Raw genomic sequence first — 17,360 nt, 5'->3', positions numbered from 1 at the left:
CACTACCCTAAGGAGTCTCAAAGCGGCTAACATTCTCCTTTTCCCCTCATCCCCCACAACAAACACTCTGTGAGGTGAGTGGGGCTGAGAGACTTCAGAGAAGTGTGACTAGAATCATAGAATAGAATCATAGAATCCTAGAGTTGGAAGAGACCACAAGGGCCATCGAGTCCAACCCCCTGCCAAGCAGGAAACACCATCAGAGCACTCCTGACATATGGTTGTCAAGCCTCTGCTTAAAGACCTCCAAAGGAGGAGACTCCACCACACTCCTTGGCAGCAAATTCCACTGTCGAACAGCTCTTACTGTCAGGAAGTTCTTCCTAATGTTTAGGTGGAATCTTCTTTCTTGTAGTTTGGATCCATTGCTCCGTGTCCGCTTCTCCGGAGCAGCAGAAAACAACCTTTCACCCTCCTCTATGTGACATCCTTTTATATATTTGAACATGGCTATCATATCACCCCTTAACCTCCTCTTCTCCAGGCTAAACATGCCCAGCTCCCTTAGCCGTTCCTCATAAGGCATCGTTTCCAGGCCTTTGACCATTTTGGTTGCCCTCCTCTGGACATGTTCCAGTTTGTCAGTGTCCTTCTTGAATTGTGGTGCCCAGAACTGGACACAGTACTCCAGGTGTGGTCTGACCAGAGCAGAATACAGTGGCACTATTACTTCCCTTGATCTAGATGCTATACTATTGATGCAGCCCAGAATTGCATTGGCTTTTTTAGCTGCCGCGTCACACTGTTGGCTCATGTCAAGTTTGTGGTCAACCAAGACTCCTAGATCCTTTTCACATGTACTGCTCTCAAGCCAGGTGTCACCCATCTTGTATTTGTGCCTCTCATTTTTTTTGCCCAAGTGCAATACTTTACATTTCTCCCTGTTAAAATTCATCTTGTTTGTTTTTGCCCAGTTCTCTAATCTGTCAAGGTCGTTTTGAAGTGTGATCCTGTCCTCTGGGGTGTTAGCCACCCCTCCCAGTTTGGTGTCATCTGCAAATTTGATCAGGATGCCCTTGAGTCCATCATCCAAGTCGTTGATAAAGATGTTGAATAAGACCGGGCCCAAGACAGAACCCTGTGGCACCCCACTAGCCGAAGGTCACCCAGCAGCTGTGTGTGGAGGAACGGAGACGCAAACCCGGTTCCCCAGATTACGAGTCCACCGCTCTTAACCACCACACCACACTGGCTCTCAGTGTTTACTCCCAGGCTAGTGGATGTAGGACTGCATCCTAAGTATATGATCTCCTCTCATATACCACCTTCAGCCTTGCATTAAGTGAAGTCTTTGAGGTTTCAACATCAACCCAGCCCCTCCCCCATTTTGCTTTACATGAAGTTCGCCTAGAAAAAAAGCTGGCTATTTTTGTGATATTTTGGTTGGTGTTGCCTGTCTGTGGATTGTGAAAAGTTTCTTCTGGACCGACACAGATTCCAGTGTTTAAAACAAAACAATAGAAGGCTTAGGGGAGACTCTTGGATAGAAAAGAAGCCAGCAATTTGTTCTATATAATTCTTTATGTGCTGTCTCTTTTCTTAATACAGTACCTTATTATTCTCTGATGGAAAATACTTGTTCTCTCTTTAGGATCCGTTTTGCTTAAGATACTTCTAAAAGCCTGGAGGGGATGTGATTACATCCCTGCCTCCTTGCACACAGCTGGAAAGTGGAAACACTGGACCAAATTCGCCCCAGGTGAAATTCTGTTGAAAGTCAGGCAAGCTAACCGAAGGAAGAGCTGTGGTGTGAGAGCTTTCCAAGGAACAGAAATGGTGACAGCAAGATGAATGCTATCCAAGTGCCGTTAGACAAAGTTAGGAAACTTAAAACAACAATGACCACAAAGCCTGTTGTGAATGAAAGTAAATAACCGATACAGTAAAGGACAGTCAGTTTGAGAAGCACGTCACTAGGAACAATTGCACAGCTGGGCCTGGGGGGAGAGGACTTGTTGTGCAAGAGCCGAAAGGTCATGTCATATTGATTTAGCACCTCTGAGTATTATTGCTGCTTTGCCGAGTCCCCAATCTACCAAAGAGAAAATGAGAACTCTGTGCCTTCTGTTTACTGGCAAGGGGGGAGGGTGTGGAACAAAAGGGACCACTTTTCATTAATACTCAGCTTAATAAAATACAACCCCCCTCCAGAAAGACAACTTAGTTAAGATTCTGCTGCAGTTCTTTGCTGTTGCCGGTAAATGAGTCTAGCATTCTGTTCTCACATTGGTTGACCAATGCCTATGGGAAGTCCACAAGCTGGACATGAGGCCATTAGCTCATTCACACTTATCCCTCAGCAATCAGGAAGTGCCATGGGCGTAGCTGCACCCCCCCAATCAAGTAAATAAATGGAAATGCCAGCTTAACTGACCAACTGCATCACTGAGAACTCGGTTCTGCTCCCCCAATAAATCTTGGCTATAAAAGTAAAGGTAAAGGGACCCCTGACCATTAGGTCCAGTTGTGGCCGACTCTGGGGTTGCGGCGCTCATCTCGCTTTATTGGCCGAGCTTCCAGGTCATGTGGCAGCATGACTAAGCCGCTTCTGGCGAACCAGAGCAGCACATGGAAACGCTGTTTACCTTCCCTATTTATCTACTTGCACTTTGATGTGCTTTCAAACTGCTAGGTTGGCAAGAGCAGGGACTGAGCAACAGGAGCTCACCCCATTGCGGGGATTCGAACCACCGACCTTCTGATCAGCAAGCCCTAGGCTCTGTGGTTTAACCCACAGCGCCACCCGCGTCCCTAATCCTGGCTATACCCATGTATAAAACTTGGGGTTTTTTTCAGTGTTGGCTCCGCCTCTCCACATCCTGGCAAATTAGCATGTTTATTGAACATTAGTATATACTAACATATACTAGTATGTTCAGGACCCACCCTATTCCCGTTAATGTAATCTGTTTTAACTGTTTTAATACAGTGGTACCTTGGGTTACAGATGCTACAGGTTATAGACTCTGCTAATCCAGAAATAGTACCTTGGGTTAAGAATTTTGCTTCAGGATAAGAACAGAAATTGCACCACCACGGCACGGCGGCCGCGGGAGGCCCCATTAGCTAAAGTGGTACCTCAGGTTAAGAACAGTTTCAGGTTAAGAACAGACCTCCAGAACGAATTAAGTTCTTAACCCGAGGTACCATTGTACTGAATTTTAAATTGTTTTAACCTGCCCTGGGATGTGCAAGTGAGGGGTGGGTGGTAATAATTATATTTATTTTGGTATCTATCACAGTTTTGGGTTGCTACATGTCTCTTTCAGTAGCATTGGGTTGTTCCACCATGAATTCGGCTCCTCTGAACCATTATCCAACTACTTCACTCTCTAGACAATAGCAGATTTCAAGGTATGGGATTCTTTGGATAGGAAAGTGTGCTTACTGTCTGCCGTTTGTGACTATATCTGGGCCTGGGTAAGACTTTATTCTGCGACTGTGGAGCCCATGGTCCGCCATAACTGATTATAGAGAACACATTTCTAGTGTTTGCTCCATTACAGTGGCTTCCTGATAGTATGAAGGAGTTTGTTGCTTCTATTCAGTGTCAGGCCCATGTTCCTTAAATAAGGTAATAAGTATTTCCAGTACTGGAGGAAAGGGGAAAAACCAAACTTGCAAGCTACATGAAGCTCAGGGGTGGGCAGGTGTTGGTCCTTGAGGTGCTGCCCTTCATCCAAGGATTACAGGGCATTTTGCAATATAAACAGTAATAATAATAATAATAATAATTTATTTCTACCCCGCCCATCTGGCTGGCTGGGAAAGAACACCCAACATAGCAACACACACAAAACAATGTTGTTGGACTCCATTTCCTTTTTTTTTTTTTTTGTTGGACTCCATTTCCCATGAGCTCCTACCTGCTTGGCCGATAGGGAGGGATGGGAGCAGTTGTAGTGCAGCAACATCTGGAAGGCCACAATTTGTCCACCTCTGCTATAACTCAGACTTTCCTCCCAACCCATCTGCTAGCAAAGTAGCTCCAAAGGCCAGTTTTAAGGCATGTAAAATCTCAGTGGTCATCAAGGATCAGCCACCAGAAGGAGGGATGGAAAAGCGAGGCACTCCATTGGCTGTGTTGAGAGACCAGCTCTCCTCTCCCTGACCTATTACCATTTCAGCTGATTGAGATAAGAACCTTGTAACTTTAAGAACTGTTGCCTGAGGTTGCTTGTTTCTCTTCTTCTTTTCGTGTTGTGTCTTTTAGATTGTAAGCCTGCAAGGGCTGTCTTGTTAGTTACTGATCTGGTGTAAGCTACTCTGGGAGCCTTTTCTGCTGAAGAATGAGGTAAGAATGCATTGAGTAAGTTGCTTTGGGGTGCATTTTGTAATGGAAACACAAATAATAAGTGCAATAATAAATAAAGACTCATGAGTCACAACTGATTTAACTCCTGCTTTTTCCAGAGGAAAGCACCCATTTAGTCCTGACTATAGACTCATGTAATTGGATTCAGGAGACATTGTATGGGGGTTAATCTGTGATCAATTTCTTGATATTTGAAACTACAAGAACTTCCAGGAAGTGCATTAAGGTGGTATAGAATTGAATTTGCAAATTGCTTTATCAATTAATCAGTGAAAACACATTGTTAAGCCACTACAAAAAAAAATCCTTAAGTCTGCTGAAAAGTACAATTAGCAGCTAATATAATTAATGTTGACTCTCACTAAACCTGAGCAAGCATTAATTACTTCACTGCAAATTCTAAAATAATTCCTACGCTGCCAAAAGGGATGTATGATATGTACCCCCCCCAGTGGCACAAGCTGACTTTATATTAGAAACCTCAGTTCCATATCAAATTGTAATCCTTTTTACAAAGTAAGTTGCTCAGCTGGAAATGCCTTAATCTGAATACACTTAAATGCTAAAGATCCCATTTCTATACAGATTCAGTCATAGTCACACGTGCTGAGTGTGAGGCCAGATATGTGTCCTTTAAATGGCACAGAGAGAGAGAGAGCAAGCAGGCACACACAGTGGCGTAGCGTGGGGGGTGCAGGGGGGCCGGCCGCACCGGGCGCAACATCTGGGGGTTAGGGCTAGGGGACGCAAATCCACGGGTTAGGGGGCGCAAATCCACAGGTTAGGGGGCGCAAATTACTTGCCTTGCCCCGGGTGCTGACAACCCACGCTACGCCACTGGGCACACACCAACGAGCAGATCAGCGATTACACTGCAAAGATGTAACAGGCAGCAGCACTGCCCCAGCCATGTCCAACAAGCACGAGAAGGATCCCTATTTATACATAGGGTAGTTTGACCCTGTCAGCGACTGCTGCATGGAAACGGCGCCTCACACAGGACTGGCCAAAATGGTAGAAATGGGAATCCTCCTTTGCTTTTCTTGTCTCCCCCTCTGTCAACTTCTAGCTCCTCTGGGTTGTATCTGATGCTAGACCCAGCCTGCTCTAGTGGATAGAGTGGGGACTACAGTGGTACCTCAGGTTACAGACGCTTCAGGTTACAGATGCTTCAGGTTACAGACTCTGCTAACCCAGAAATAGTACCTCGGGTTAAGAACTTTACCTCAGGATGAGAACAGAAATCGTGCGGTGGTGGCAGTGGGAGGCCCCATTAGCTAAAGTGGTACCTCAGGTTAAGAACAGTTTCAGGTTAAGTACGGACCTCCGGAACGAATTAAGTTCTTAACCTGAGGTACCAGGTTTGGGGGAAGCCATGACTGTTAAGGTGGTATAAATGTTCTTTAAATATATGGTATGGATGTGACCCAGGTATCTACCTCCCCATCCCCTGTTATTTTCCTGCTTCATCAGTTACTACTTGTAAAGGAATGGGATCATTTACTTGGCTAAGTCTTCACTTTGGTCTTCTCAGAAAACAATGGCCTGTGGTTTATTTTCTTCTGTCATTCTCCAGGTTTGGGGAATTTTGCATTCAGTGAGTCCAGTTTGCTGCAGTTGTGATAGATGTGTGCTTGGCTCATTCTTTTAAAATAGTTTCCATATTTCAACCCAACAGTTTCACTGGCAAAATAAAGTCTTAATGAGTCATCACTTTCTAAACTCATGGTGTGAGAAGTTTCACTGTAGCATTGTTATTCTATTGAACTGGGACAGTGACTTCATGCTAAACTGCAACATGTTTTATTTGTTAAGCCCATCTTAATCAAAGCACTTGAATGCATTTAAAAGCATTAATGAAAATTTCTTCCAAACAATGCAATAAAAACAGACACTGGTCTCTGTCGTGCCATTCATTTTTCGTAGTAAAATGCAACACTGAGAATATTTCAACCCATTTCTGCAGTTTCAACAAAGCCTAGCCATCAATAATCAAACTATAACAGGGAATAATCTGAAACTAATTTATGTGCCCCAAATGTGACTAATGGGGAAAAGTCATATCTCAGCATCAGGGCATGTGTCTTGTGTGCCCAAGGGTCAATCCTGCCTGAAACTCTGGAAAGCCACTTATGGGTGTCTGCAAAGGGGGGGGGGGCATTTGTCATACCCCTTCTTGATGAACCATAATCTCAATAGTTCAAGATTTCATTTATTTAAAAGAGGAAGTTTCTATCACTTGTAGAACCTGAGGTACAGCCATTATTCTTCTTGGGTTTTTAAAAAGGAGCAACTTTCAGCGTTTTAGTCACACCCGCACCCCATAAAAATTCCTACAGATGCCCGTGAAACCTCTGCCAACCCATTCCAAAAATGTAGAACTAGGTGGAGCAATGGTCTGACTCAGCAGTTGGCAGCTTCCCTGTGTTCCTGACTAAAGCTGGAGGAATCTGTGAGCTGGAGGGAACTTGCAACTCCTTTGGGCTAGAAGTTAAAAGGATAGTTGGTTTAGGAATCCAGGGAGTTTTTTGTTTTAACACCAAAGAAATTAATTCTTGCCATTGGCCAAAAGAGCAGTGAGGAAAAATCTAAGGGGTTTTAATTTTTTTAACTGCCTTTGGAATGAGGCTTGCATTTGACATCATCCATCAATCGTGCGGGAAGACCACGGAACCACCCTCGACTCCTGACTGCTGAACCGCATCGCAGTTGCTGCTCCTGGGTTCAAGCCGGTAAGTGGTCCTTATTTTTGCCACAAGGATTTTGGCAATTTCCACACATCTAGATGAGGCCCAGGTCAGATAATCCAAGTACATATCATTTAGAATCATAGAACTATAGAGTTGGAAGGGACCCTAAGGGTCATCTAGCCCAACCCCCTGCAATGTAGGAATCTTTTGCCCTATGTGGGGCCCAAACCCATGACCCTGAGATTAAGAGGAGCATCTCCACCCCATTGTTCAGCCTGAACACTGAGGTCCAGTGCCGAGGGCCTTCTGTGTTATTGGTTTCAGAACTCACAGGGTTAAAGAGTTCTGGTGACGTCTCTTTCCTGAGGCGTGGTTAGAAACTCTTATGGGAGTGGTTTGACTCTGAGAGTTTCAGTCTGGTTTCGCTTTTGCGGTGAGAGGACGCAAGATGTGTGCGTTGTCACCGGGAGAGATTTAAGAGATGTTTTACTTCATGATTAAAGGCTAACAAGATAAGGAACGCCTTTGTGTCTGAATTTATGCTGCAATTGCTTCACCGCTGTGTTTACTCTGCTACCGGCAAGAGGCAGAGGCAGGAAGGACTTTTGTATCAGCACGGACAGGCAGCAGAGCTGCGCAGGGAAACGTGCCAGGCTCCATGTTTGTTTTCCTTGGCACTCAAGGCACTTTTGGCCTCTCCGTTGCCATATTCTGGCAGTTCCCTCACTGCAAGAAGTGAAGCTATAGGGAACCAGGCACAGGGCCTTCTTGGTAGAGGCGCGCCCTGAAGCAGAGCACCCTGCACGCCGGGCAGACATCGGCCAGTCCCACAAGCTTGGGGGACAGCAGGGAGGTGCAGCGCCGCCATCCCGCTGTTCCCCGACCTGGTTCGGTTTCCCCGACCTGGTTTTAGGGGGGAAATAAAGGGGGGGAATTCCTTTATTCCCCCCCCAAAAAACTAGGTGCGTACTATGGGACGGAGCGTCCTATGGGACGAAAAATACGGTATTTATATACACTTTGAATTCAACCATTCCGTGGTAAAATGGGATTAGGATTTCTTGGGGGGGGGGGAATCAGAAACACAAACTTCTCATTTAACCTCCAGCTGCCTCAGGATAATTCCCGACGCCCTCAATTATTTCACCCACATCTGTCACTCACATTTTTCTTCTGAGGACATGGCTCAAGAATGATTTAATTTGTAAATAATGCAAGTCTTTCTAGTTTGATGAACGTATTGACTTTTAATACCGAGGCATAAATAAGGAGAGATCCTACCCTACTGGGTAGAGCACACAATTGGCATGCAGAGAGTCCCAGGTTCAGTCTCTGGAATTTCCATTTTTAAGAGAATCAGGCGGCACCTGATGGAAATACCTTTCTCTGAGACCCTGGAGAACCACTGCCAGTCAGAGTAGACAAATACTGAGCTGGAAGGGCATGTGGTTTGACATGGTCCAAGGCAGCTCTCTATGTGCTACCTGTCAAAACACTAAATCCAACAAATCACAAGTAGGACCATTCATTTGCGTGAATACACACAATAATTTAACAAGTAGTAGCCTTACCATAGGGACGCGGGTGGCGCTGTGGGTAAAAGCCTCAGCGCCTAGGGCTTGCTGATCGAAAGGTCGGCGGTTCGAATCCCTGCGGCGGGGTGCGCTCCCGCTGCTCGGTCCCAGCGCCTGCCAACCTAGCAGTTCGAAAGCACCCCCGAGTGCAAGTAGATAAATAGGGACCGCTTACCAGCGGGAAGGTAAACGGCGTTCCGTGTGCTGCGCTGGCTCGCCAGATGCAGCTTTGTCACGCTGGCCACGTGACCCGGAAGTGTCTCCGGACAGCGCTGCCCCCCCGGCCTATAGAGTGAGATGGGTGCACAACCCCAGAGTCTGTCAAGACTGGCCCGTACGGGCAGGGGTACCTTTACCTTTACCTAGCCTTACCATAATGTTCATGTAAACCATTTGGTAAACTGGCAGACTCTATGGTCCTGCCACACCGGAGTGTAAATCACGCCACGCTTCTGCACCTGCTCAGAAATAGGAGTAATCAGGAGTAGTGACTCAGTCCTTTTCACACAAGTTCTTAAATAGGAAAGCTGCCTAATCTTGCACCATGATCCAAAGCTCTGCAAGGATCCTGATAAGCACCCAGGATTACACATGTTCGTAAGAGTCCCTCCAGAGTTGGGGGATGTTTTGGAAGTGTGTGCGTGTGCAGAAGAAGTTATCCCCCAGATTGTAGAAATAAGTCTTGCTGAAATCAGTGAGACCTATTTCCACGCAATGTATGGTGTTGGAGTATTTAGCATTAAACATTCTCTGAGACCATCCAGACTCCAGGATACAATGCAAACAACTTTCAATCTAGTTGAATGCTGATCTAATATGGTTTGAACACTGTCGCAAGCTGAGAGAGGGCCACCAGCTCAGAAGGCCACAGCATTTTTCAACTTAGAAATGAACTTCTGGGTTGGCTAAAGCATGGACTCAAAGGGTAGTGCCCACATCTCTTTAGCCTTGTGTATGTGCAGGGCTGGCCTGAAGTATTTTGCTGCCTGAGGTAAAGGACAAGATGGTTTCCCCTCTCCTTTCCGTGTACAAAAGCTGACTCGACAGGTGCTTGAATCTTGTTTCATCATTGGTAAGCTTATAGCATCCTCCATATCCTCTAAGAGGATGGTGGCAGTGGCAAGACAAACCATGGAGCATATGCCACTTTGACCTCTAGCAGAGGAAAATGGCTGGGAGCATGACTCACTTTGTCTAATGGTAGGACTGGCCAACATATATATTATGAAACTGTAGTGTGGAACCGCCTCCCCTAAGAGATCAGTTAGGTTCCTTCAACCAGAATTTTTAGATAAGTGGTTCCCAAATTCCTCCCTGCCCCCTGGACCACTTGTAAAATGCTGAGGGTCTTGGACGGCCAGTCAATTGTTTTTCTGCCAGTTGTAGCAATTGTAATGTTCTGTGTTAGATGCTGTATGGTTTTTTTATTGTCTTTTTACTGTGGATCACCTGAATGAACTTTGTGGACCAGTGGTGGTCCATAGACAACAGTTTGGGAACCCTTGCTTGAGATGATTGTTTGAGGCTACAGTCCTATAACCACTTACCTGGAAACAAGCCCCATTGAACTCAGTGGGTGTCACATATGAGTAGAGATGTATAGAACTGTGCTCTCTTTATGGGTATGGTTTATTTGTTTCATAGTGAGCCTCCTGAACATGAATTTAGGTCCCCCTAGGAAATGGCCTCCCATTCAAATGTTAAAATATAATGTGTCCTCTCCATCCTTCTCATTGGAACCTGTGGCTCCCTCTCAGAAACAAAGAGCATAAGAAAAGGCTGGTGAGTCAGGCCAATTGCCCATCTAGTCCAGCATCCTGCTCTCACAATGGTTGACCACCAAACACCTGTGGGAAACCAGCCAGCAGGACCTAAGTTCAAGAGCACTCTCTGCTTCTGTGGTTTCTAGGAACTGGTATTCAGAAGTATATGCCTCCCACTGTGAAAGCAGAGAATTGTGTCCACAATACTCTGTGGAGGCAGAGTATAGCCACTGATAACATTATCCTTCATGAATTTGTCTAATCTATTTTAAAGCCATTCAAGTTGTCAGCTTGCATATTACATTGCTGCCTTTACCACTGGATTTGGTGTATTTCTTTTTACTAGTCAGCTGTAAGAATATCTTCTAATGTTGATCCCTTAGCTCAGACATTGTGTGTGTGTGTGTGTGTGTGTGTGTGAGAGAGAGAGAGAGAGAGAGAGAGAGAGAGAGAGAGATGTAAATTCTGAGCACGAAAGATTATACTGAAGTTAAGAGTTGGTATCAGTTTCTGATGTCTAGGAAGATTAGGCCTTAAATATTTCCTTCAGCACAAAAGTGGGTATTTTCTTTCTTTTTAAGGCTCTTGAAAGGTTGGCCTAATGCATGTTTCAGGAGCAGGAGCTGATGGGAGATAGCTTTTTGAAATCTGTCATCACAGATCAGTTCCTGTGAACGAGAGTCTTATCAATGACACCCAGAAGAAATAAAAATATGCCCTTACTGGATGGTCTTGGAAATCATTCTGTCTGTCTATTTATCGATTGATCCCCAACATTCTGTCACTCTCTCCCAATATTCTATCACACTTTAGGGTAGGGGTTGCTGACAATTGCTTCCCATTTCTTCAGAATAATCAAACTCAATTGAAGCTGCACAATTGTGGTTACAACAGCTTTACTTCTCATAAACGGGCAGTGATTCCCCAAGTGAATTCTCAATTAACTAGTAAAGTATGATAGCGGCAAGTGGTTTTGGAAATGCAATCTGGGTGTTATAGCTGCTTTATAATGGTCTTAAACAAAGGCGTGATTTAACCGTGTGGCCTTTTTACTGTACCACAAGCGTGCATGGAACTGGGATAGCCACATTTCCAGCTTTGCAGGTGATTTGTTTCTGTAGTCTTCCTGGAAATATTCTTTTCGGTTCTCTCACAAGGACTTCCAAAGCAAAATATGCATGTGACAAAGAAGCTCAACATCACCAGCACTACACGTCATGGAGACAAATACAGCTGCATAGAAAAACCAGGAGGCTGTTTCTATGTAGCTAGACGAAAATGCACCACGTATCGTTCTGTAAGTAAACTTTATATTCTTCACAATTGCCAAGGTAAGTGCATTCCCACAACCATTTTCCCCATTAGGTGGCCCTTTGCATGTGATGGTATTTATGTGCACCATGGCTTTGTGATGGGTTCAACACACTTCCAATTGCAAGCTAGCACAAGCTGAACAAACTTCAAAATGCATGTCGTCTCTAAATCCGAATGTACGATGAACCATTCACAAGACTCAAGTGCATATGAATTGCTACTGAGAGATTACTGCCAAAAAAAGGATGGTGGTGGAGGAAGAATGGTTATGTGGACCTGCCCATGGTGCTTAATGGATGATATTAGATGCCGGGGTGAGGAAAAACAACACACATAAATACAGCTCTTGGTTTTCCATCATGCAAACTGGTCTTAGAACCAGAGACTAATGCAGTGAATCATTCAGACTTAGCTCACTTGGGGTGCTCCTGCTCATGTTTGTGAGACTGGCCATAAGAGATTTAACTTTGTAGGCATAGTAGTCCCTTAAGTTGACTGAAGGGACAACTTTCATCCCATCCCCAAAATCACAGCTCCTCATGGCACTTTCTAGCTGCTTTTGGCGCCTGTAAAAGTGGGAGAACTTGTTGAAAATGAGTGTGATAGGGAGGACCACTACCAAGATGCCAGCAAGGATGCATGCAGAAGCTGTCAGCCTGCCTGCCGTGGTCACTGGGACAACATCTCCATAACCAACTGTGGTCATGCTAACTGTAGCCCACCACCAGCAAGCAGGGATGGTCTCCAGGGCCCTGTTTTCCTCTTTTTCAATTGTGTAAGCCACTACAGAGAATATAGAGATTCCAACAGACAGGTATAGCAGGAGAAGCCCTACCTCCTTGTAACTATACTTGAGGGTGGCTCCAAGAGATCTAAGGCCTGTTGAGTGCCGTGCGAGTTTTAAGATACGGAATATCCTCATCAGTCTCAGCACTTGGGCTACTCTACCCAAATTAGCTAAAGCAGGGCTACTTTCCACCACCAAGTTAACAATTAAAGTGATGTAAAATGGAAGGATGGACATTAGGTCAATTAGATTGAGTGCATGCTTAAAAAACTTCAAGAAGTCTGGGGCCACGGCAAACCTTGCCACCAGCTCAAAAGTGAACCACGCAATACCGAAATGTTCCACAATTTCAAATCGAGGGTCTTCCTCAGAGTTCCCATTGCTATTAACAATCTGAAAGTCTGAGAGGCTGTTGAGGCACATGGTTACTATGGATCCAAGAACAACCACAATGGAGAGGACACTGAATATTCGGCTCAAGACAGAGTAGCCAGGGTTGTCTAAAGCTAACCACAGCTGCCGCCTGACTTTCCCAAAGGGTTGCTTGTCAAACTTAGCAGCATCATTGTAGAAGGCCAAGATCTCATCAAAGGAAGAGGTGGTACTTTCCTGATCACTGTGATCTTCCCATTTTTCTTGGTCTGGTTCCATTTTCCTCCCATGGTAGCTGTAACTGCAGCAAGAATCAATAAAGAATTCATTGATTCCCCAATATTCGATTTCCTGACTGAAGGAAAACACGCAGAGCTCACCCATCACATGCAGCTTTCCAGTGTTATAAAAATGCAACACATAAGGGAAAAGTTCAGGGTTCCTGTCAAAGTAGAACTCGTTCTTAGTGTCATCGTAATCATCACAAAGCTCTAGAATTGACTCCTTTGAATTGCAGTTCAGCAGTTTACCCAGCCTCGTTTCAGGGAATCTCAACAGTGTGTTGGATCTCATCTTTTTCTTAAAGCCTCCGACATTGATGCTGATTTCACTGTCTTCAAAATCAGCCTCTGATAAATCCCTCAGACTCAGCCCTGTCATAGTGAGTGTCTTCCAAATCTATATGGGGCAGGGAGAGAAGACCTATGGAATAATTAAAGGAGGCATTCAGTGTTATCCAGTAGTGAGGGGATTCTTAATTCTTCCTACCCCCACTCTTTTGTGTTTAATTTGGGTCAAAAAATAGTCTTACACCCAAAGCACCCCACACATATTAACAGATTACCACAAAGAGGCTCCGTTCTTTAAGGCGTAGCTTTTGTTCTCCACTACAGATGAGGGGATCGCTTAGTGTGTGCTAAATCCACAAATGGACACCCTGTGCATCCTTGGCCCTTTCCCCTCTTTTTCTTTCCGTGCACATCCTCTGGCAGTGCTGTAACTGGCACAATACCATGCATAGCCCTTGACTGCCACAGCCCCTCCTTTAGCAAGAGTGGAGCTGCTGGAAATAGGGCATGGATTTTAATGGTTGGATGGGCAGCCAAAACAGCTCCAGGTGACAGACTAGCAGGCGTCTTCCCCCAAAGTCTGTAGCGCTGGCGAGTGGAGTGAAGGCAAGCTTCTCTTGCTGCCTTCTCTCTACCTCCCAGGTACCTCTCAGTAAGCGTGTGGGTCTCTCTCGCTCTCCATCATAACAAAGGGCGAGGAGAGACAGTGGTTTCCGACGGCCAACTCCCCATGTTGGACTAAAATAGGAACCCCCGCCGTTTAAATACTCATACCCCCGTTTACCTCAAGAGCTGCTGTTGCTGCTGCGACCCCGTTTGGGAGCGTGAAACTTCCCCCAGCACCTCTCGAGCATCGCTGGGGCGGGGTCCTTCATCCAGGCTGAAGATGTCTTGGCTCCAGGAACCGATCCGCCGCCTAACCTTTTGTGTGATGGAAGTAGGCAGACAGCCCCTTTCCCGGAGAAGGTGTCAGCGGGCGTTGCTCACATCCTGGAGCGCCTACAACGCCCGAGAGTTGAGCTACTACCAAGAGCGAAGCCGCGGCGCCGTGGTGCTGAATGGACAGCTCCTCTCCAGCCGCGCCTCCCGACTCAGTTGAAGGCGGCGGCGGCGGTTGCGGCTGCTGCTGCAGCAGCAGCAGTCATGGCGACCACCGGCATCCCCCCACTTTCCAGGCAAGCCCTGCCTGAGGATTGAACGCCTCCCCGCACCCCGACCCAAGGTGGGCGCCGCCTGCTTCTTCCTCCGGTCGGGCTGCAGCTGAGAGGTACCTGAGGTACCACAGAGGGATGCGCTCCATGCACACCTTTTCTTAGGGAAGGCAGGTTTTGCAGGGGCTCCGCGTGCACAAAAACTAGCCTGGCTCCGTGTCTTGGGACTGAATGGGACCGATCGCTCTAGAGCGACTACAGCCACCACCCACCTAGCCACCTGTCTCCCCTAACCCCACATCCCCGTGCAGATTGCTAATAGTCATCATAATCATAATCCACAATACCTACAGTCAACATCCCCCCCTACACCTTTTTTGCTCTAAAGGTCGAAGTTCGCAAAGACATCGTGCTCCTGGGCCACGGGAAGGGACAGGGCTGCGATCGGCACCGCTAGCAACGAGGCGACACTATCTGATGGGCGCTCACTCGATCTGCGCGCAGGCAGGGAATAGGCGTGTTGTGTTGGCGAGCTGACCGACAGAAGACCCGTCGCCTGCGGGCATCGATGGTGGGGGAAAATAGGGCGCGGGCAGGCAAGGCAGCCAGTCCGCACTTGTGCGAGGGGAACTGATTCCTGCCTGAGTGTTGGGAGGGGGGGTGCCTTTCCTCTCCCCCACCTACACACAGCTCTGCCACAGATGCCAGCCTCCTTCTGTATAGATAAGAGTATCTGTCATGAGCAATGCTTTCATCACAGCATGAAGCTCTCTTGCCCTCAGTGGCGATCGAGCCCATCGCGCTGACGCCCCAGAGCCAGCGAGTCACGCTTCCGTGTCCAGAAATTGCCTGCTTTGCAATGCTTTCCCGTCTTAGCAGGGAGATCCGCGAGCGTCTCGTTCGTTTTCAGAAATGGACCCTTGCCGAAACGGATTGGCAGCTGGTTCACAAGGGCTCATGGTTCTCCCTTCCCTCTCCAGTGAGTTCGCTGTTCTCACAATCCTTGTGCAGTCAGAGGTAGTCCGCACACTTGGGACACCGGCTAGCCTATTCACTTCTCTCTGTGCGTGTGTAAGCCATCACACTACCACCAGATGTTCAGCCAGATGTTCAGGTGTCTGTGGGTGAGGTGGTGATGCTGCATATTAAGCGGGGAAAGTGTCTGACCTCCAGGTTCAGAGGCAGCCTATGCCAATCACAGATGTTTTTGAGACACAAAACTGGGAAGCTTTCAGCTTCTCAGAGATACCTGTCTGGTCACTGTTGCAAGGGTGTCGTATTAGACCAGTCATTGCCTATCTGGTGCCCTCAGGATGCTTTGGATTACGAAAACATTCCATAGAAAATGCCACCACATCTCTCCCTTAGCGGGAGAGATGGGAAGCCGGGCTCACTCCAGCAGTTCTGCTGTGACGACCAGCTCCATCAGGCACTCTGAACTCTGCCAGCTTAAGAGTTGGTGTTTGATTTCTTATTCCCTCCCACTCTTCGCTTCCTGCCCCTTTCCCCATGTGTGTCATTTGTTTTAGCTTATAAGCCTGTGGGCAGGAACTGTCTTGCTTTAAATGGTGGTATGTATGCCACTCTGGGGGACACGGGTGGCGCTGTGAGTTAAACCACACAGCCTAGGACTTGCCGATCAGAAGGTGGGCAGTTTGAATCCCGGCGACGGGGGTGAGCTCCCGTTGCTCGGTCCCTGCTCCTGCCAACCTAGCAGTTTGAAAGCACGTCAAAGTGCAAGTAGATAAATAGGTACCGCTCCGGAGGGAAGGTAAACGGTGTTTCCGTGTGCTGCTCTGGTTTGCCAGAAGCGGCTTAGTCATGCTGGCCATATGACCCGGAAGCTGTACGCCGGCTCCCTCGGCCAATAAAGCGAAATGAGCGCCGCAACCCCAGAGTCGGCCACGACTGGACCTAATGTTCGGGGTCCCCTTTACCTTTACCCTTAAGCCACTCTGGGCACCTTTTTGGCTGAAAAGTGAGATTCAACTGCTCCATCATCATCATCATCATTACAATTACATCTCCGATCAACCACAGCCAGCATGATGGGAGCTGTTCTCCCAAACATCCGGAGGGTGCCAGGTTGACAATGGTTGGACTAGACCACATTTCCTCTGCTTGGTACTATTCAGATATTTTGGACTCCAATTCCCACCAGCCCCAGTAGCATGACCAATGATCAGGTTTGATGGGAATTGTAGTTCAACATCTGTACAGTAAGTACCAGGTTGGGGAAGAAGGCTAAACCACTCTGTTCCTTGATTCAGCAAGTCTCCAGGCTCATTGGTATGTTAATAGTAGTAATTTCTAACTACTGCTTTTCACATTAATAAAGCATTTTCACAGAGTCGGCTTACACAGATCATTAGTGGTAATATTTGGTTGCCTAGAATTTGATTATAGTTCTGTGGCCTTTCTTGCTCTAACAGGATGAATATTGCTGACAAGTGGTATAAATGAGGGACAAACCTGTTTAAACATGAGTGTATAACCTTTATTTTGGAGAAACAGCTGTCATACCCCCCCCCCAAAAAAAACCAGCCAGAAGAGAGTAATTTTAGCAGAAAATTGTCATGGACCATGATCTGCAGTGTTGCTAGGGCAGGATTTTGGGGTAAAAGTCAAGGTCCCCCCCTCTCCAAAATGAGAGGAGAGGAGCAGGGGGGGGGGTTAAGCAGGATTTTCTGGCCCTAGCATATGGATTACTTTCTCTGCCTCAGTTGCAAAAGAGGGTATAAATTTGCATAAAATTTGCATACACTTCAGGCCATTTGTGCATTTGTGTTCTTTTTTTACAGGTGGGATGTAAGATCCCAAAATAG

At 46.6% G+C, this 17,360-nt stretch overlaps 1 protein-coding gene across 2 annotated transcripts; it reads right to left on the bottom strand.

Moving 5' to 3' along the window:
- Positions 1–8,232: 8,232 nt before the first annotated feature.
- On the bottom strand, positions 8,233–15,798 carry KCNS2 (potassium voltage-gated channel modifier subfamily S member 2). 2 transcript variants are annotated; one of them, XM_082236048.1, is made up of 3 exons: positions 14,908–15,798; positions 8,947–13,517; positions 8,233–8,571 (listed from the first exon to the last, which is right to left on the bottom strand). In XM_082236048.1, exon 2 carries the CDS (start codon positions 13,473–13,475, stop codon positions 12,042–12,044), a length of 1,434 nt encoding a protein of 477 aa, XP_082092174.1. In that variant the 5' UTR covers positions 13,476–13,517; positions 14,908–15,798; the 3' UTR covers positions 8,233–8,571; positions 8,947–12,041. The 2 variants fall into 2 exon arrangements, with proteins under 2 accessions (XP_082092174.1, XP_082092173.1); XM_082236047.1 differs by having other exon boundaries at positions 14,169–15,764.
- Positions 15,799–17,360: the final 1,562 nt, after the last annotated feature.

This window comes from Podarcis vaucheri (assembly GCF_965113315.1).
Source record: "Podarcis vaucheri genome assembly, chromosome: 8".
Taxonomy (NCBI): Eukaryota; Metazoa; Chordata; class Lepidosauria; order Squamata; family Lacertidae; genus Podarcis; species Podarcis vaucheri.
This window is presented reverse-complemented; position numbering and strand designations above follow the sequence as displayed.

Bases quoted from the DNA above. Each gene is read 5' to 3' on its own strand.
- KCNS2 (XM_082236048.1), bottom strand. From the start codon at position 13,475: ATGACAGGGCTGAGTCTGAGGGATTTATCAGAGGCTGATTTTGAAGAC.